The sequence below is a fragment of the Peromyscus eremicus genome, chromosome 1 (assembly GCF_949786415.1).
Source record: "Peromyscus eremicus chromosome 1, PerEre_H2_v1, whole genome shotgun sequence".
NCBI classification, from domain to species: domain Eukaryota; kingdom Metazoa; phylum Chordata; class Mammalia; order Rodentia; family Cricetidae; genus Peromyscus; species Peromyscus eremicus.
Window position 1 is genome coordinate 171,059,496 of NC_081416.1, and position 21,237 is coordinate 171,080,732.

A 21,237-nucleotide genomic window follows, 5' to 3' on the forward strand; every position below is an offset into this window, starting at 1 on the left:
TCTAGGATAAATATTAGGATGTATTAGTTGTTTTTCACTATATCTAGAGTAACAGTAAAATGTATTAGTTATTTGTTAGAGGTAGTAAGACCTTGAGGAAATTCTTGTAGAGAGCAGTGATTGTTTGCTATGATTTATAGAGTTGTTTTTCTGAGGATGTTTTCCATCTGTTGCATGACTAAGTCACAAGACCCTCCAGGCACAGATGAGACATCTTGCATTATTGGGTACTGCAAACAGTGCACAATAAGGACTGAAGTGGCATTGGTGATGACTTCCTTCAGAGAACACAGCGAGTAGATCAAAGGGACCTTGGTATGAGGAACTCGTATGACCCAAAAAACAACATTTGTATACAGTCAGTAAATATGCCCTGGATGGAAGTTCAAGGTTCAGTTCACAGTTCACTGTTCCTCCCTCTGTTGCCAGAGAGCTTAAAATTACATTCTGGAGTGACTTTCCTTCAAACGTTCCACACAACACAAACCCTCACCCTTTTACATGGAATGGGGCTCCAAATAGGTCCTCTCCTTGTGCAGCAAGCACATTACCTTCTGAGCCAAGTACCCAGCCCCAAGATGCCCACAGTTCTTCAGTATAGAGCCAAACTTACCGTTACCATGGCCTCTTCCAGTGTTGTCTTTAGCTTCAGCTGTAGTAAGAACTCAGCATTTGGGTGTTCTGTGCATTGTTCTTCACTTCAGTTCCACCAGCAGACAGGGTAACATTCACCCCAACTTTCCCAACTTTCACGGCATACTTTTCCTGATAATCTTACTTCTAAGTTTTCTGAAGACACATGGAATCCTGCACTAAAGCCATTTTGAACTTCCTGGCTTTCTCTTCAGATCTGCAATGGACAGCTTTTGAGGTGAATGCTGTCATCAATGTCATCAGCAGAGTTTGTGTGACATTCTGACAGGGATGGGGGAACCCACACCATCACTGAAGTCTTAAATAGGTCACACAACCCAGGACAGGTCAGAACCGTGACAGGTCACCTTTAAAGTACTTTCCCTCTTTGATGCAGTCTGGGCTTCTGTGAGAACAGAGAACAGAGCTTCCTCTAACAAAACTGTGAAGGGAGAGGAAAGAACTGCTCCCCTTAGTGAGACTGACACCTCACAGTGTGCTATCACAGTGTTTGTCCAATCCAGGTCTCATGTACTGTCCACTTATTCTGTGATTGCAGCTGATGACTGGTGATTGTAAGCACAGAGTCAGCTGTGAGCCACAGGCAGGTGGTTGATGCTGCTGATATCCTGGAATTCTGCAGGCCCAGGCATGCTGGTCCTGTGTTAGGGTGTAGCAAAATGCAGAACGCCACACCTTTCTGATTTAAAGGAATATGGCAGCATGGATGGAAAATATTTAGCATGTATCTGGCCTCATCTAATAAGCCTCAAGCACAGAAGGTGCTGCCCAGCAGTTTAGCCTCCTTCCCAAACCGTAGTTTAAAAGAATCCTCTGGCCGGGCGGTGGTGGCGCACGCCTTTAATCCCAGCACTCGGGAGGCAGAGCCAGGCGGATCTCTGTGAGTTCGAGGCCAGCCTGGGCTACCAAGTGAGTTCCAGGAGAGGCGCAAAACTACACAGAGAAACCTTGTCTCGAAAAACCAAAAAAAAAAAAAAAATAAAAATAAAAATAAAAGAATCCTCTGTGCTATGCTGTAGAGCACATCTGCTTCTTATCCTTGTCCAGGCTGGCTGAATACCTTGGTGGCCCCTGAAGGGAGGAAACTCAATTACCTAGATGCAATACTGATGCCTTCATAGAACAGAGCTCCTACTCAAGGAATAACCATTGATTTTCTTTCTAGCCCTTGGGATTGGACTGGTGGACAATGCTGTACCCTAGGCTTCCAGTATGACAAAGACCAAGGATTATAGTGGAAGAGTGGTGGCAATCAAAAAAACCTGGACCAAGGAGGCTCTCCTTCCTCCCTGGGGTACAAAAGACGGAGTGGAAAGAGTGTAAGAGATTCAGAAAGTCTTCTGTAAGACTGAATCTTCTAGACATGCCAGGGAAACTGCACCCATGAAAGCTCAACAATATGGCTCTCCAAAGAAGACCTGAACAAGGACACCCACAGTTGTTCTCAACACGTGTGGGAGAAATCTCCTAGGGCCCAACCCCTAGATGAAGAGCTCCAAGCAGTTGATGACTGCTGAGAGATGAAGAATTAGACTTCCCCAGGGATGAGATGCCTTACTGGTTATTCAGCACCAAGTGGTCAGCCCTGGAAACGTGCAAGCAACACTAAACAAACTGAAGTGGTTGTATTTATACATTTATTTGTTTATATATGTATACAAAACATAGAGGGTATACAGATAGTGGTAAGGATTAAGAAGGAAAGGGGTGGGGAGATAGAGAAAATGGGGGGCGGGTAAATGTGAGGGTAAAAGGGTATTAAAAAGGATATGGTCTATCCACTAGGTGCTGTACCCTTAAATAAAATTGGCTCTCCCTCTCATAGCAACTATCAGTTGACATTATCTTCTGAGCTATGGTTGGGACTGCATGCCTACTCTTTCCATGTTGGGATTTTGTCCGGCTTGAGTCCTTATGTGCAAGTGCCCCTCTGTGTCCAAAAAAAGACTGTTCCTTTATAGTCATCTACTGCCTTTGGATGTTAGACCTATTAATCCCTTAGTCCATAGTATGGGTAAGGGGGGAAGGCGTGATGGATCTAGGAGGAGTTAGATGAGTGAAGTAATGTGACTATCATACATTTTTACAATTAAAAAATGATAAAAATGAGAAAGAGAAAAGAAGAAAAAGCTCCATATAAACCTACAATCTTGTAGACAAACTTAAAAGTTGGAAGGGAGGTACCCTACATGGCTGGAAAAGCTCTCCTGGAAGTGATGGGTTATGGAACAAAAACTCCAGGGCCAGGAGTAGGATTGCTCATGATGGGTTGATCAGGGAGCCCCTATGGACTCAAGAAACAACACAGGCTCTTGTCCTTGCTCTTGATTGCCCGTAAGAACTAGGTGATAACACTTGATTGCCAAAGGCATCATCACACATCATAGTCACATGATACAGAGCCATGGAGATGGAGCTATGTTTGAAGCCTCCTTCCTACCTGGTAGCTTTCATAGTGCCAGAAGATGCTATGCAGGCTGTTGGGGAGCAAAGTCTTACCCAGCTATGAATCCAACTATGATATCAACCTGCCAGGAAAGATGTTCAATAGTGGCACAGATGTTATTTGGGTAACCAGCATGCTCTCTGATTGGATTGGAGGTCCACTCCACAGGAGGGATTCCATATGTGGTACCATAAACCCACTCCAAATCCCATGGCATGGAAGGTCATAGGGCCTGGGGGTGTGGTGTGGTGTGGTGTGTGTGTGTGTGTGTGTGTGTGTGTGTGTGTGTGTGTGTGTGTATGCTTTCTTCTATTGTGTAGTCAAATTCACAAAGCTTGAACTACTTTCTAAATAAGAATGTTTATACTCACAGACAGTAAACACTCTTCTTGGCTTTAATCACAGAGTCTTCTCTTTAGCTGAACCACATTGAAGGCAGAGAAGAATAAGCAGCACAAGGTGCTGAGAACAGCAATTGTTTAGTGCTCAGCACTAGATTTGACAATTTTGTGTCTTCTCCTAGGTTCAGGGAACATTGCCAAAGAGGGGATATAAAAATTGTAAGAGCTGGAAGATGGGGAGAAGCACTGCAAAATGCCATCTTCTGTGCAAGACACAGTCACTGCAAGCAGGAACTTACAACTCTGGATAACTGTGCTGGGTCTGTAGGAGAATGGGCCCATCAATGCCAGGAAAGGATGGAGAGGAATTTAGGGGGCTCTGTTTCTCATTTCTAAAGTGTTCCTTTGGATAAATTTGAGGGAAGGCAGAGTCAGTGACTTCAGCTCTGTGCCATTGGTGGCCTCTCAGGCTGCAGTGAATAGTCCCAATGCATTGGTCACACAGATGCATCAGATTAAACTGAGTAGGTCATACAACAAAGTCCTAAACCATGAACCATGGAAAGGGACAAGTACGGGGGAGGAGGTGTTTACTATGGTAGGGGGGAGATTAGAGAGGGTTGGGGAGGACATAACAAGAATACATTATATACATGTGTGAAACCATCAAAGAACCAATTTAATAATAATAAAAAAATAGAAATAGTGAAAAATCACTCTCCAAATGGCTGGTTACAAAATATCAGATTCTGAAATGACTTGAAACTCTGTTCTCCAAGATGTTCTAGAGGAAGTCAGATCTGTCTGAGAGCTAGTGGGGTGAGGCTCCTGCAGAGAGAGGGACATGAGGGGGTATAAGGTGGGAGACAGAGATACATGGAGTGTCTTATAGCTACCCAGATATAGGAAGGTGGGGCCCCAGCAGAGAGTTCACTCATGGGATGAGGCTCAGACAGCCATGCTCTGTCCCCGCTTTCTCCTACCCCCGCCTGGACTGTAATAGAACACTTACCTGGGCACAGATTGTGGAGATGGGGGAGGATCTGCAGTCGGGCTTCATGCCTGGGACCTTCAACCTCACAATCCCTTGGTTCTTGGAAGCTGAGGACTCCAGGCAACAATGTTGAAAACAGGGCCAGTAGATACATCCGGGGCCACAGAGGCCGGTGCCATTCAGGGGCAGGATGGTGTCGTTGTCACAGCACTGCTTGAAGGGGTTGTAAATCTGGTCCCCACATCTGGGTGCTGGCTGGCACAGCAATGGACCAGTACCTGGGATGAGTCACAGCTGGATGACCTATACAGGACAGCCTAGGACCCCATCCACAGTCCATCCCCTCCCTCCTCACTGTGTGGTCCATTCTTACCTGTGGCTCCTGCTGAGTGCAGGAGTACAGAAACCAAGACTGCAGCTGAGGAAGAGAAGGGAAGGAAGGATGATGTGCAAGGTGCAGCCTGGAGGGCAGAAGATGGTGCCAGAGAGTCATTTGAGTCTAACAGCTCAGGGTGGATTTGACACTGATAGAGTCCTGGGATAGGAATGACATGTGAGGAAATGCAGGGAGGGCTCCAGGAAGAGGGTGATTGAGAGTTACAGACTTGAGGATTGCAACACAGTCAGAGGCTAGGAAGGATGCTTGGCGGGAGTGGGGGATGGGGTGTGGGGATGGGGATGGGGGCTATACCAGGGGTGGGGCTGGCAACAGAACAAGAAAGAAACACATGAATTTGATCTTCAGAGCTAAAAATGGATGTCACGACACCTCTGTCCCCTTGGCCTGATGTCTCCTTACCTAAGATCCCAGTCACCATGGTTCTGTTTCTGCTGCCAAAGAGTAGGAGGTGGCGAAGCAGCAGCAGTAGTAAAGATTCTGGGACCTTGAGCTGTCATTTATACACCAAGGCAGGGGTGGGGCAGGAAGGTTAGCAGACTGTGGATGGGAACTATAGTAACAGCTCAGCAAACTGCTCCAATATCTCTTTCAATGTGAAAGATTCTCTAGGAACTTCTAGTGTTCTGACTCAAGAGAGCTTCTTTTGGAACGCAAGTGAGGAGAATACTATCAGAAGAGACAGAATGCTATCAGAAGAGGCTGAAGGACCATGACAGAGCTTCAAAGCCAGGGTGTCCAACCTTCTGATGCTTTCGGAAGAAGAACTATCCTGGGCCACACATTCAATCCAAAAACACTAATGGAAGCTGATAAGAATGAAAATGTATGTCAAAAAGACCCACATAAATAATTCCAACTATGTAAAACAGGGGGAGAGTGTTTTACACCCCTCAAGCAGGTCCCAAGACTTAATCAAATCTAAGTAGTGTGACTTGATTTGTTGTTTTGATAGTTTGTTAGAGAAGTAAAAGAAAGGGGGCAACACAAACCACGGGAGGTTTGACTCTGCAATTGAGAAGTGAACGAATGCCTTGGTACTCAGGGAATTCCCAAGCAGCTCCTCATAGATTGGGTTGTGGTTTCACTCTTCCTGTGCTTCCTTCTTGCAACATTTACTTAGGCAGGTCAGTGCTGCCCTGAAGCAATGATGTGAATGAGGTGTGGGTGTGAGACAGGTGTGTTTATGTCTGAAAGATCAGACCTCTGAGTCTTGAAGAGACATGAGCAAAGTTTTCTTTTTTTTTTTGTTTTGTTTTGTTTGTTTTTTTTTGTTTTTTTTTTTAAAGATTTATTTATTAATTATGTATACAATGTTCTGCCTGCGTGTACACCTGCAAGACAGAAGAGGGCACCAGATCTCATTACAGATGGTTGTGAGCCACCATGTGGTTGCTGGGAATTGAACTCAGGACCTCTGGAAGAACAGTCAGTGCTCTTAACCTCTGAGCCATCTCTCCAGCCCCGAGCAAAGTTTTCTTGAAGTTGATGTCATATTGCAGCTTTCTGCATTCCACTTCAAGATCAGAAGGAAACATGCATGTGTCAATAGAAATGGAATCAGAAGTATATCAAAGTACTATTGCCCCTAAAATCTTTAAATCTGTTTTCAAATTTTTGCATCAAATCAAGAACTAGACTACAGATTTTTCACTGTGCATGAGAGATGTTTAGTCCAATTTTAACAGAATGCTCAAAATTGTTTGCCTTACTCTTAACATTCATAATTTAAGTTTTTAGAATGCTGGTGTGATTTCAAACGTTGGGTTTATAAGATGGTTTTTACCTTGAAGATGCAAGTTTGACTCATTTAAATGAGCAGTTATAACCTCTAAAAATGCCAAAGGTGTAAGCTAGAGCTTTAATCATGTTCTAGAACAAGTTTTGTTTTTGATGCCATGAATGACTTAATAACACACCAAAAATCATAAAAACTTTTTAACATTCACCTTTGACTAAGCCATTTAATTTCCAGAAGGTAAATGTCCAGAAGGTAAATAAAGTACCCACGCTTTAAAGACATTCTTTGAATAAGCAGTTGTGATGGTTAGGACCTGAGTTTGATCATCAGGACCCACACAGTGAAAGGAGAAAACCAACTCTTGCAAGTTGTGCTCTGTTCACATGCATACATAAAGAAGTACATAAGGAAATGGAATTAAAACGCTTTAAATAGTCAAAAGAACTTCGTTGGGTACGTTGCATTCATGAGCACATAGGCCTGCATAAAATTTAGTAATAAAATAAAATAACCAAGAGAATCAGTTTGCCCAGGAATGACAGGAAAAAATTACATTGGGAGACCACAAACATAATAGGCTATTTCCTTTTGATGAGCACTTGTCAAACTTCCACTGACAGATCAGGTTTGGAGGACAGTTAAAGTACAGGCAAATGTCACTTCCAAGTCCTCTGCAAGAAGTGTAAATCCTTCTTCCAAGAAAAGATTCCCTTTTTCAGTCTGAAGGGCTTTGAATTTGCAACATATCCCTTCAGGTTGCATTCTGGGAAATGAGAGCATTGTTTGTAGAAGGATGCCTGTTTTTAGAGTGCTCAGAAAACATGCCCTGGGATATAATTTCATTAGGCAGGTCCCTGTAGGTATTCAGACAGGGCAGCGAACTGTGCAAAGAGATAAGAATGAAAATCCAGTGCAGCTTGACTTTGTCAACTTGGATTAGATTTCATGGAGTCTGGCATGAAATATCAGGCAATTTGCTGCAAGCTGCAGGGAAACGTAATGGAATTCAGCTACTATCGCAAAAGCTGCTACTTGGAAAAGTCAAGGACTTCTCCAAAGGTCAAGACATGGCTTAAGAAGTCTTGGTGATATTTTAGCATATATACATATATGCTGGTTCCTAAACTGATTTTCTTGTGTACTTCCAAGAACTCCTAACAGTGTATTTATCTAAAATACCTATCAAGCATCCAAGGCCATACAAAACAACACCTGTCTCCTAGGTCAGGCAGATGGCTTTATTTCTTGTGCAATTTAGGGTGAGACCCTCCTTTCTTATATAACCTTACTAATAGACCCCTAACTTCTTACCTAACCACTTCTAGAAATGTAGACTGAGCACATAGATACCCTTTTTGATATACTAACTGGTCATTAGCACTCAGTTGACCTCCTGTTTTATCACTCCCATTTTGGGTTGTAAAAGAAGGCCTGACAGTCACTACCTGAGGAAAATTCTTACCTACCTTTTTGACCCCATAGAATTCAAGCTTGGTGACCTTGCTAGGCCAGAGGATTGCTATTGCTTGGGTTTATAATTGGATTCCAGAGAGACTTAGGGAGAACTGAGAGAATAAGGAGATGGAGAAGAGAAAAGAGAATGGAAGAACTAGATGGGTAAGAACTTGAGAGGAACAAACTGAGACAGGGGAGAACTAGATTGAAGGAGAATAGAGTATTAGAGGAACGAGATGGAAGATGAGAAAGAGCCAGATGGGGAAGAACAAGATAGGAAGGAGATGAGAGAGGAGCTAAAATGGGAAAGAACTAGATGGATGAGAACCTAGATGGGGCAGAACTAAGGTGAGAGAATTAAGATAACACTTAGAGGGGACAGCAGATTAATGTAAGGAGAAATCAAGCAAGAAAGGAGCTAGGCATGAGAACAGAATAGAAGCTGTATAGAGAGAGAACTGACCAGAAGAATAAAATGTATGGACTGAGGAGTTTCGTGCACATAGATTCATTTCTTTTCATCAAAGATTTAATTATCAGCTGGTTGTAGATTCTTTCCAGACCTTGGGAGGGGACTATCGAGGGGCTGGACCCCCATAGTCCCCAATAGCAGTTTATTGTCGGCATCCTTAAATATGATGGAATTTGGGAAAAGGTCTCCAGGCAATAATAATTCCAATTCCGGCTGTGCAATAAGCATAAGGTGTGACTACACAGAACTTCCTTTAGAAAGTACATGTTACCATGAGGGTGTGTTCTATAACTAAAAGGCCTAGAATCCAATGTGGCCTCTGATTGATAACATAAAAGTCAGCAGGCCATAAAGTACTTGTGACATGTCCCCTAAGGATGGGTAATGGCCTAGGGAGGGAAGAGTCTGGGATAATCATTCTGGGGAATTACGGTGAGGTCTGCCCCCACAGATACCAAACCGTTCACTAGGTCTTTAATAAAATCCATTCTCAGGTTTCTGTTTGAAATGCAGCTATTTGGTTTTATCATCTCCATGGAGGAGCCACCCCTGCATGGCTAACATTACTGGCTCTCATAGTGCTTCTTTGTGAGTACAAGGCCCTCCTGCCCTCTACAATTTCATACACCAAGCATGTAAGTGAATAGTTGGTGGGCTGTACTCTATAAACACCAACTTTTTTTTTTTTTTTTTTAAACAGATCCTGCCTCAAGTTTATTTGTAAAAACAGCATGGGGTCCTGATCATCTGCAAATAGTGTGTAGGTGTGTCACACCAGTCCATCTGTCTCCCAGGTGCTTCAGGAGCCGCTGGTTACCGTTCCGACATGGCCAAGTCCAAGAACCACACCACAGACAAGCAATCTCGAAAATGGCACAGAAATGGTATCAAGAAACCCCGGTCACAAAGATACGAATCTCTTAAGGGGGTGGACCCCAAGTTCCTGAGGAACATGCGCTTTGCCAAGAAGCACAACAAGAAAGGCCTGAAGAAGACGCAGGCCAACAATGCACAGGCAGTGAGTGCGCGTGCAGAGGCCACTAAGGCCCTTGTGAAGCCCAAGGCGGTTAAGCCCAAGATGCCAAAGGGCCCCAGCCGCAAGCTCAGTCGTCTTGCTTTCATCACTCACCCCAAGCTCGGGAAGCAGATTAGAAACTACATGGCCAAGGGTCGTAGGCTCTGCCAGCCAAAGCCCAAGGCTCAAACCAAGGCAGAGGCCTCAGCTCCAGCCCAGGCTCCCAAAGGTGCCCAGGCCCCTGTGAAGGCCCCACACCAACTTTTGAACATATTTGCCCACGATTAGAACTTTAGATTATTTCTATTTAGAAGACACAAAGTGAGGGCTCTTTGGACACTGCTTTTGTTCCCTTCTGTTTCTTGTGTATGTTTTTTCTGCTTGTCCTTTTAAAATGACAACTATAAAACATATCTTCAATTTACTGAGTATTTTATCCATCCTAGCGTGTGTGAAGCATTCTTTTGTGAATAGAGGTATACATAGACTAGACAGACTGAGCTTTGTGGCTTGAAATGTCAGGGAGACACCATCTGAATGATAAACAATGTGTTCCACTTGGTACTTTGTTTCTGTTCTTCTTGTCTCTTGTCTCAAATGTGGATTTATTTGCCATGGTTTGTGTTGAACACAACACCGTCTTCTGTTATGGGGACCCCACCAGAGATGACCACTCAGACGCAGTTAACAGTCAATTGAAAGTCTTTATTCCAACTGTCTGGGACTACATTCAGGTATTTGGGACCCAAGAGTAGCACTGAGTGTTTAGGGTAAGAGGTTTTTTAAAGGCAAACACCACACACACCCTGCTGTCTTCTTACTTGGCAGCTGGCCTGGCAAGTTCTGATCATGCAGGCAGTTTAATAGACACTAAGTTGGCCCGGGGCATCTTGATGTTTGGTGCCTGGAGTAGAACTGGGTGATTTTTCATAGGGATTTACACCAGGGAAATCACATTCCTGTTAAACTTGAAATGACGTCAGCAAGAATACAAGATGGAGGGGACCTCTGCACCATCTTGCCCTGCCACACTTTGCTAATTTTCTCCTGATGACGAGTTTCTTGGACCCGACTCCTACAACTGTGTTTCCACCTTTTGCTCCCTCTCTTTTTAAATTCTGGGAGAGGGAGGCATCACCTCAATCAGAAAGCTGATTTCTTGATTCCTGAATGGAATATGGAGGTAAAAAATGAAGTTCATGTACTGTAGGTATTAGTAGTCTGACCTTCCCCTTGGGGACCCGCTGGGTGTCCTCCTGATGCCATCCTGCATTCCCTTTAAGAAGGAAATTCCTCCCCCTTTGCTGTCCTCTTTGTTCCTTTCTCCTCCGCCATGAGGCGCGCACACCTCTGCTTTCCCTCCCTTCTTTCTTTCTGCCCCCCTCTCTCCCTGTCTTTCTCTTCACCTCCCTCTTTCCACGTGGATGCAGTGCCTGGGGTTTGAGTGACTTCCCGTGAGCCACAGCTTGCCGCAGCGTCTGCATGGCATGCTTTTCTCACGCCTGGGACACCGTGGCTTGGCCAGCCAGGGCCTCCCATGCACCATATCATTACAGTCGATGTACTTTTCTGTCCCGCCAGCCCACTCCCAAATAAGCACACAGAGACTTGTTATAAGTGCTTGGCCCATAGCTCACTCTTGTTACTAACTAGATCTTTCAACTTAAATTAACTCATATTTCTTATCTATGCTTTACCATGTGGTGATACCTTTTTCCAGCACTGGCATGTTCATCTCCTGCTTCCTCTGTATCTGTCTAGGGACTCCTCCCTTCTTCATCTCTGCCCCTTTCTTTTTGTCCACAAGTCCTGCCTAACTAACCTCTACCTGCCTAGCTATTGACCATTTAGCCTTTACTAAACTAATGAGAGCAGCAAATAGTCAAAGTGTACATAAAGATTTTCCGCAGCAATGTACAATAGTGTAATGATCATTAATTGAGCAAGATGAGTCTCTGGGCTGTTAACATTTTTTGCAGCAAGATACTACTTAGGCAATGCTGAAACTAATAGAAACAATAATGACCTTCCTTTTGTCCTTTAGGTTTTTAAAATGTGTGTTGGCTTTTTCACTCCACTGCAATGCCTCAGAGGATGAGGAAGAAGTTACTTTTTTTGATGGTACAGTTTTAAAAACCATCTGGAATGGCCCCTATTCCTTTATCTGAACCAAGCCCCCCTTTTCTCACACACAGGATTATGATTATTGTGGGGTGTCAACCAGAGAAGACCCCGGGTGAAACTCCTCTTCATTTGCAGAACCCTGAGGAGCTTGAACGTCCTGATAGTGTTTTGCACAGAAAAAGCCTGTTTGTTTACTTGTGAATTATTCCTACTACAACAGGGGATCTGACAGTGGAGAAAAAGACGGGCATTGTGGAAACTGGCTGTGCAGATTCCGGAGCCCTGGCAGGATGTAAAGAGCCCTGCTCCTCTGATCAGCCCGAGACTAGCCTCTGCCTTGCAGGGGATCCCGCAGAGCAGAACAGAGCAGATGGCCCCAAGCCTGCAGGAGGGGCGAAGGTGTCTGTGGGGTGAGGGTGGGGGTAGGAAGGTGATACGTAGGCTCAGACTCTGACAACTTCACAATGACAAAGATTTAAATTGTTTCCCACCTTCAAGCAGTTTCTGTTTTCACTCCTCCCTTAGCTTCATTCCTGCACATGGGTTTTTACAGCTAAAATCGTGAGGCTTATCTGGTTGATGAGGCACCCCGCCCCACGCTGGCACCATCTAAGTGGAGCAGCCACTGCCGACCCACCACCCAGGGCAGCTCTGCTGACTAGAATGTGGACTTTGCCCACCTCTCAGATTCAAGCACGTTTTCCCTTGTTGTGTGTGCCCTTAACTGCCTTCCCGAGTCAGACCCGCCCTCTGGCTCTGTGACAGGGGAAAAGAACAAAACAGCCTGAAAGATAATTGCAAGAGGCGAAAACTAAATCTGAGCAGGATCATTTCTTAGGGAGGCTTAAACGGTTACTCTGATCTCTTTACCCTCTTCTCCAATCGCACTCTCGACTCCCTATGGGCTCAGATTCCTTGAACTAAAAAGATGCTTATTTTGTGATTTTAATGTTTTGTTAATTGTTCTTACATAGTACGTAATACTAGCACACCAAGAAAGAGCAAACACTTTGAGACTGACCGATTTCAGCAGAAAATTAGAGGACAATTAGAGCCGCTGAGGTCGCTCTGCTGGGTCTTAATGTCTTGGGAGGTGATTGCTCCCACTACAGGACGACATTAGTAGCTGTCACCAGTGTTTTTGGTCTTAGCCATTCTGACAGGTGTAAGATGGTGTCTCAGAGTCTCTTTGATTTGCATTTCCCTAATGACTAAGGATGTTGAACAATTCTTTAAATGTCTTTCAGCCATTTCAGATTCTTCTGTTGAGAATTCTCTGTCTAGCTTTGTAGCCCATTTTTAATTGGATTATTTGATATTTTGATGTCTAGTTTCTTGAATTCTTTATATATTTTGGAGATCAGCCCTTTGTCAGATGCGGAGATGGTGAAGATCTTTTCCCATGCTGTAGACTGCCATTTTGTCTTATTTACTGTGTCTTTTGCCTTACAGAAGCTTCTCAGTTTCAGGAGGTCCCATTTATTAATTGTTTCTTTCAGTGTCTGTGCTACTGGTGTTTTATTTAGGAAGTGGTCTCCTGTGCCAATGCATTCTAGGCTGCTTCCCACTTTCTCCACTATCAGGTTCAGTATAGCTGGATTTATGTTGAGGTCTTTGATCTACTTGGACTTGAGTTTTGTGCATGGTGATAAATATGGATCTATTTGCATTCTTCTACATGTAGACATCCAGTTATGCCAGCAATATTTGTTGAAGATGCTTTCTTTTTTCCATTGTACAGTTTTGGCTTCTTTGTCAAAATTAGGTGTTTATAGGTGTGTGTGTTAATGTCAGGATCTTCAGTTTGATTCCATTGGTCCACATGTCGGTTTTTATGCCAGAACCAAGTTGTTTTTATTACTATAGCTCTATAGTACAGTTTGAGGTCAGGGTTGGTGATGCCTCCAGAAGTTGCTTTATTGTACAAAATTGTTTTAGATATTCTGAATTTTTTTTTCCACATGAAGTTGAGTATTGTTCTTTTGAGGTCTGTGAAGAGTTATGTTGGGATTTTGATGGGGATTGCATTGAATCTGTAGATTGCTTTTGGTAAGATTGCCATTTTTTACTATGTTGGTAATATTTATCCATGAGCATGGGAGATATTTCCATTTTCTGATAGCTTCTTCAATTCCTTTCTTCAAAGACTTAAAGTTTTTGTTATACAGGTCTTTCATTTGTTTGGTTAGAGTTACCCCAAGGTATTTTATATTATTTGTGGCTATTGTAAAGGGTGATGTTTCTCTGATTTCTTTCTCAGCCTATTTATCATTTGTATATAGGAGAGCCACTGACTCTTTTGAGTTAATGTTGTATCCTGCCACATAACTGAAAGTGTTTATCAGCTGTAGGAGTTCCTGGTAGAATTTTTGGGGTCATTTATGTAGACTATCATGTCATCTTCAAATAGTGAAAGTTTGACTTCTTCCTTTCCAATTTGTATCTCCTTGATCTTCTTTTGTTGTCTTATTGCTCTGGCTAGAACTTCAAGTACTATATTGAATAAATATGGACAGAGTGGACAGACTTGTCTTGTTCCTGATTTTAGTGGGAGCACTTTGAGTTTCTCTCCATTTTTAATTTAATATTGGCTGTTGGCTTGGTGTAAATTGCCTTTATTATGTTTAGGTATATTCCTTGTATTCCTAATCTTTACACAACCTTTATCACGAAGCAGTGTTGGATTTTGTTGAAGGAATTTTCAGCATCCAATGAGATGATTGTGTTTTTTCTTTTTCTTTATGTTTGTTTATATGGTGGATTACATTGACAGATTTTCAAATGTTGCACCATCCCTGCATCTCTGGGATAATGCCTACTTGGTCATGGTAGATATTTTTTTTGATGTGTTCTTGGATTTGGTTTGCCAGTATTTTATTGAGTAATTTTATATCATTATTCATTAGGGAAATTGGTCTGTAATTCTCTTTCTGTGTTGCATCTTTGTGTGGTTTGGGTATCAGGGTAACTGTAGCCTCATAAAAAGTGTTTGGCAATGTTCCTTCTGTTTCTATTGTGTGGAGTAATTTGAGGAGTATTGGTGTTAGCTCTTCTTTGGAATTCTGGTAGAATTTTGTACTGAAACCATCTAGTCTTGGGCTTTTTATGGTTGAGAGATTTTTAATGACTGCTTCTATTTCCTTAGGGGTTATAGGTCTATTTAAATTGCTTATCTGGTCTTGATTTAATTTTGTTATTTGGTACCTATTGAGAAAATTGTCCATTTCTTTGAGATTTTCCAATTTTGTGGAGTACAGGTTTTTGAAGTATGACTGATGAGTCTATGGATTTCCTCAGTGTCTGTGTCATATCTCCCTTTTTGTTTCTGATTCTGTTAATTTGGAAATTCTCTCTCTGTCTTTTTGTTTAGTTTGGATAAGGGCTTGTCTATCTTGTTGATTTTCTCAGAGAACCAACTCTTTGTTTCATTGATTCTTTGTATTGTTCGCTTTGTTTACATTTTGTTGATTTCAGCCCTCAGTTTGAATATTTCCTGGTGTCTATTCCTCCTGGGTGAGTTTGTTTCTTCTTGTTCTAGAGCTTTCAGGTGTGCTGTTAAATCATTAGTGTGAATTTTCCCCATATTCTTTATGTAGGCACTTAGTGCTGTGAAATTTCCTCTTAGCACTGCTTTCACAGTGTCCTATGAGTTTGGGTATGTTGTACATTAATTTTAGTTGAATTCTAGGAAGTCCTTAATTTCTTTCTTATTTCTTCCTTGACCCAGTGGTGATTCAGTTGAGCATTATTCAGTTTCCATGAGTTTGCAGGCTTTCTGTAATGTATGTTGTTGAATTCTAACTTTAAGCCATGGTGATCTGATAAAATACAGGGGGTTATTCTTTTTTTTTTTTTTTTTTTTTTTGGTATCTGTTGAGATTTGCTTTGTGACCAAGTATGTGGTCAATTTTAGAGAAGGTTCCATGAGATGCTGAGAAGAAGGTATATTCTTTTGTGTTTGGGTAGAACGTTCTGTAGACATCTATTAAGAGATGTCTATTAAGTCCACTTGAGTCATAACATATGTTAGTTCCCTTATTTCTCTGTGTTTTTGTCAGTCTGATCGACAGGTAGGGTGGAGGCAGGACCGGGCCAGCTGGTCTCTCCCTGGGGCTGAGCGGGATGATGAGTGTCGAGCACCCCTCTCCCTTCCTGTTCACCGGAGAGAAACACACTGGGCCAGGAGTCTTGTAGAAGCAGGAACTAGCTTTATTGTATCAGGAGTGAACTTATATAGGTTGGGGTGATGGGGGGATGGGGTGAGGATAGCAGGCCAATGAGATGATGCCATCTGAACAGTTACTAGGCAGAGGCCTATTTTAGGTCAGGTAGTGCTGAGTCACTCATGCAGAAGTCATGTCCCAGGACATGTCACCAAACTTGAGCTAAAACATGTGGGGCCCGACATGTTTTATTTGTATTTTAGTTTTATTCCTGCCTTTGTTCTTATAAAGAATCAGACTGGCAAGAAAGTTAAGAGACTCACAAAAATATATCATCTATTTAAGACATTATTTTACACAGTATATAAGCATTGTTTTATATGATGTTCCAAGCTTTTAGTGCATAATTAGTAATGAATGGACACCAGCTTGTCATCTGAAACTATGGCTGTCTGTGTGTGGGACATCTCTGCTGTCAGGTATATAGCATTCTGTGCTGAAATTCACCGCAGGCATGCATAGTGCCTCTTCCGATCTAGTCAGCTATAGAACACAGTCCCACACATCCCACGAGGCACTGGAAGCTCTGAGAAAATACCATTGTATCGTATCTGAAACTTGACTTTGCCAAATAGCTCTTTATGCATGTTCTTTCTAGGACTCTCATTACAACTAAATACTAATAATGGTCCTACTTATGTTAACATATGATTTAAAGAGTTTTAATATTAATCATGGTACTAAAATGTCTTACATTCCACAGGGTAAAGCTATTATGAAACACCATCAAAAACTTAATTGGCAAATACTAATCATTAAAAAGGGGGCAGTGGATGTCCACTTAATTCTCCATATACTATGCTACATTTAGCTACACTAATTTTAAATTTGTAAAAATTATATTTATATATACTAACTTTAAAAATTTTTAAAAATTTCACTTTAAAGGGTAATGCCTTTTCTGTCTCCCAAAGCATGTTGCCCTAAAAGAGACACAGCCTAAAGTATATATATATATATATATATATATATATATATTAAATGAAAATGTCTAGAAACTAATTGATGGAAAGGGCCTGATGTTCCTCTAACAGTGAGATGAGGTTATGCTTATGTCTTTAAAGAAAATAAAGTCCCAGATGACTCTTGATCTGATGCATCTCACCAGGACCTCATCCTGGAGACCACTTGATCAGTGAAACACAGGAAGGCCAATGACAAACCCATCAAGAGGAGATGTCCCAAGAGGAAGAGGAAGAGGAAGAGGAAGAGGAAGACTATAACTTGGGGAAATATCAGGTGTTAGTTATTTAAGGGTGCTCTTACTCTGCGAGGAAATGTCATGAAACACAACAGAATCCACTAACAAGAGTTTTATTAAGATAAGAGAAAAGGACAGACAAGTGCTCAGGCCTGTGGAAGAGACACATGTGTGGAGAAGAAGAAGGAGAGAGCCGGGAATATGGCACCGGCTTATAAAGGCTGGGACCAGATGGCTTTTGGGGAGCTGGTAGGATGGTGCTTGCCAGCATCTGGCAGTTCCTTTTCTGGGTCTTTTCATCTCTCCCATGTTATACCTTAAATGCTATTGCCAGTACATCTGCCTGTGGAGTCAGAGGGCCATTCTCCAAATGTTTAACTTTATCCCTAATGTCAGGGAAGCTCTGTGAGACAAAGTGGGTCGTTAGGAGCTGCCTGCCCTCAGGGCTCTCCGGGTCTAAGCTAGTGAACTGAAGTAGAGCCTTGGTGAGCCGCTCTAAGAAATGAGATGGATTTTCATCCTTATCCTGAATTATCATTTTTAGTTTTTCATAGTTTACTGGTTTTAGGGCAGCCTTACGGAGACCTGTCAGGAGACAGGTAATAAACCTATCTCTGACTAGACAGCCACCCTGAGTGTTATAATCCCAGTGTGGCTCTCGGTCAGGAACCGCCTCAGCTCCTGGAGGGTGTGAAAGGTTATTCTGATGAATTTCGTCTGCATGAGTCCTAGCCTGTTCCCATACCCACCTGCACTCCTCAGGAAGTAAATTGTTAGAAAATATTATGTATGTATCATGAAAGGTGAAACTATAAGATTGAGTTATATATTGAAATTGTTTAATAAAGGAAGCAGAATTAGAAGTATAAGAATCCAACGTAGTTTCTATCTGAGAGATTTCTGCCAGAGAGAATGGAACATGAACCTTAATCAGTCCATCTACACCAGCCACCTCTTGCAAAGGGAGAACAGTGGAAGGGTTTGGATGGCTGGAATCAGGCAATTTAGCAGTTTGAGAAGGGTTGGTGGTGGGGTGAAGGTTGGAGCCAGGGCAGGGCCTTTGGAAGTGGCCACTGCCAAGGGAGAAGCAGCTGCTGCTGAAGGAGGATCAGCTTTAGAGCAGAAGAATCTGGAAGAGGAGCTGAAGGAACAGTCGCCCTAGGAGCAGGGATAGGAGCCGGAGGTCGGATAGGTGGAGGTTCGTTAGCAGGATCTAGAGTCAGAGATACTGGAGTCAGAGAATCCTCCGGTTTAGGCATAGCTAGGAGCATATGAGCAGGAGAGAAGGAATCCAGAAGAGATGGTTTAGCACTCAGAAAAAAGAACGCTATGATGTAGGGCAACTCTTTCCATTTGCCTGCACGCTGACAGAAATTAGATAACTCCTGTAAAATATCAGGATCTAAGGAGCTGCTCGGCAGCCATTTTTTGTTATTTTCTAAAGCATATTTGGGCCATTTCTTGGTACAGAGATGGGTCAGCTTAGGAATCTTTATGTAAGGCATTAAGCTGGGAGGTTTTAAAGCTTCAAGAAGACAGCCTAAGGAAGAGGAAAGACTAATAGGGTTGGAAGCCTTGTTTCCCATGTCTGCAGCGGAGAGGCAGAAAAATAAAAAAATAAAAAAACAAATGTGATCCGGAGCCAAGGCCCCAGGCGTCCCCAAGGCCAAGGACAGATACTGGGCACAGGCCACTAATGGGCTCATCAGCAGAGAAGCGGGGCCCCCGCCACATGAGGCAAGGATTCCCTGAGAATCCAGACAGCGTCTGCTGCTTCATCAAGCCGGAAGAACGTGTCGCCCTCACACAGCTCCCAGGATGCACCCAACGGCGGTGGTCCAACTGCGAGGAATATCTAAGGCTGCAGACATGGGAGACGGCTAGAAATTTAGGCCTGCGATTGGGGCCGACCATAGCCAATAAAGACCTGGCTGGGGGTTCCCCCGGTTTCAAGAATACTTGTGAGGCGCTGAATGCTCAACAGTTGTTCTTACAGATTCAGGAAACCGTTTACGCTGGCTGAAAAGTGGGGGACTCACCAATTGGAGAAGCGGTGTTGGGTGTAGTTTAGTGTGGTCAGGCGAAATGGAGAGCTGTCTGTTGCGTACAGAGCAGAGTCCCCAGTTTGTGTGCAGCAGTCCCCAGTTTACGGGTTTCCAGGTGCAGGGCACCCGGAAGCGCCCGCTTGGTCTCGGCACCAGATGTTAGTTATTCAGTGGCGCTCTTACTCTGCGAGGAAATGTCATAAGAAAAAAGGACAGACAAGTGCTCAGGCCTGTGGAAGAGACACATGTGTGGAGGAGGAGGAGGAGGAGGAGGAGGAGGAGGAGGAGAAGAAGAAGAAGAAGAAGAAGAAGAAGAAGAAGGAGGAGGAGGAGGAGGAGGAGGAGGAGGAGGAGGAGGAGGAGAGAGCCAGGAATATGGTGCCAGCTTATAAAGGCTGGTCGGCACACACGTACACAGGTAGATGTAGCTACTCCACGCATACGCTGATCACATGGTTGTGTTGCGTGCTCTTACGTAACCATGCAAAGCCACGGGGTCCTGGTCACGTGAGACGCCTTGACCCGGAAATGGCTATTTTGACCGGAACTGGCTAGGCGGAAGTGTCTAGGTCCGCCGGGCATGTGCAAACATGCCCAACCGTGGGGGCATGTTGTGAATCCATCATCAGGACTTTAACTCATCAGACTGAGACTTTGGGGAACAACAAGAACACTACTGACTCCCAAAATGATGCTATTATAATATTTACTGACTGTATTACATGTTAACTCTCAGCTTGCCAATGTAGAATCCAAATGTGTTTTGTTGAGGGGGCAGGGATAAAAGGTACGCTTGAAATAGGGACAGTGTGAAGTAGTTTTGCCATGATAAGGATTATTTTTATCCTTTAGAACCACTTGTCTGGATGAAGGTTGGTATACAAATATTTAGTAACACAAGTGGGGAATATTTTGGTTAGATTAATCTGATGATTTCAAATGCAATAATACAGATTTTAGCACAATTAAATATCTTTAGAAGGCTCTGATAGTGGAAACTATAGTTGTATAAAGATGAAAAAGGGAATATCTAATGTACTGCTTACTAAAGTCGATATTATTGTATCTAGAATAGTGCTATCTGTTGCCAGTCATTTAGAAAAAAATCTCTGGCTTCACTTGGTGATGACAGTCAACAAGAACAATCTTTTTGTATCTAAGGAGACCCTTCTATTCCTGGGCTCTTCAAAAGAAATTTATATGGCATAGGAATTACCCATATGCTTTTCCCCGCCTACAAATTACAGGGGACAAAACAGAATCTACCCACACCTATATTTGTAGGCTTCTTCTGATATTCCTGTCAATGGTGTTTTTCTATCACATTGTTTATACTTTAAATGTACTTATATCACTCCTTATTGCAATTCAACCTCAATCACACCATTCCCTTTGGTAAACAACTGCCTTTGGGGTAGATCTTTTGTTGTGAAAATGCTTACACTACCCTTTCCTGTGGGTTATAAGGTTTATGTGTGATAGGCCATATTACACCCATTTTACTCAGTAAATCTTTGCAATCAATTAATAGAAGAGAGCTCTCCCTGAAAATTGTGATGATTCTTTGCATCTATTGGATCCTGTAGCAGTTGCCCTGGTGTAGCAGGAATCTTAAAAGTTCTTATTAATAAAATCAAACTTGAGCCAGGTATTGGGGTGAACACTGGAAGATCAGAGAGACAGAACAAGCCACAGCTAACCTCACCTGGCCAACTTCTCAGCTGGTCTTGTTTCCTCAGACTGGAAGCTTCTGTGTCCTCATATCCAAATGGCTCTCAGCTCAAAACTTAAAAGCTTAACCAGCCAAATGCTTCTAGTTTCTGATCCTCATGCCTTATATATCTTTCTACTTTCTGCCATCACTCCCTGGGATTAAAGGCTGGCTTTCTGGGATTAAAGGCGTGAGTCACCATGCTTGGCTGTATCCTTGAACTCATGGATTTCTGCCTCTGGAATGCTAGGATTAAAGGCGTGTGCTACCACTGCCTAACTTCTATGTTTAAAATTGTGGCTCTTCTGTCTCTGACCCCAGATAAGTTTATTAGGGTGCACAATATTTTGGGGAACACAATACCACACCCTAGAATGGTTACCAGCATACAAAGAGAGGTCTCAAATTTTGCTTGCAT

General features: G+C 42.9%; 2 protein-coding genes across 2 annotated transcripts in view; one reads left to right on the forward strand and one right to left on the reverse strand.

Annotated features, from left to right (window-relative positions):
• Nucleotides 1–4,099: 4,099 nt before the first annotated feature.
• The window catches only part of LOC131896791 (insulin growth factor-like family member 4), a gene marked incomplete at its 5' end in the record, with an annotated part of 64,021 nt that continues 46,883 nt past the window's right edge, over nucleotides 4,100–21,237 (reverse strand). Inside the window, 3 exons of the mRNA XM_059247622.1 lie at nucleotides 4,100–4,269; nucleotides 4,454–4,713; nucleotides 4,809–4,853. Coding sequence (XP_059103605.1) covers nucleotides 4,174–4,269; nucleotides 4,454–4,713; nucleotides 4,809–4,853 — 401 coding nt within the window. The remainder of the gene's footprint in view (nucleotides 4,270–4,453; nucleotides 4,714–4,808; nucleotides 4,854–21,237) is intronic.
• Nucleotides 9,298–9,803, forward strand: LOC131895318 (large ribosomal subunit protein eL29-like). The gene has a single exon (XM_059245765.1). The coding sequence runs from the start codon at nucleotides 9,327–9,329 to the stop codon at nucleotides 9,801–9,803; it is 477 nt and encodes a 158-aa protein (XP_059101748.1). The 5' UTR covers nucleotides 9,298–9,326.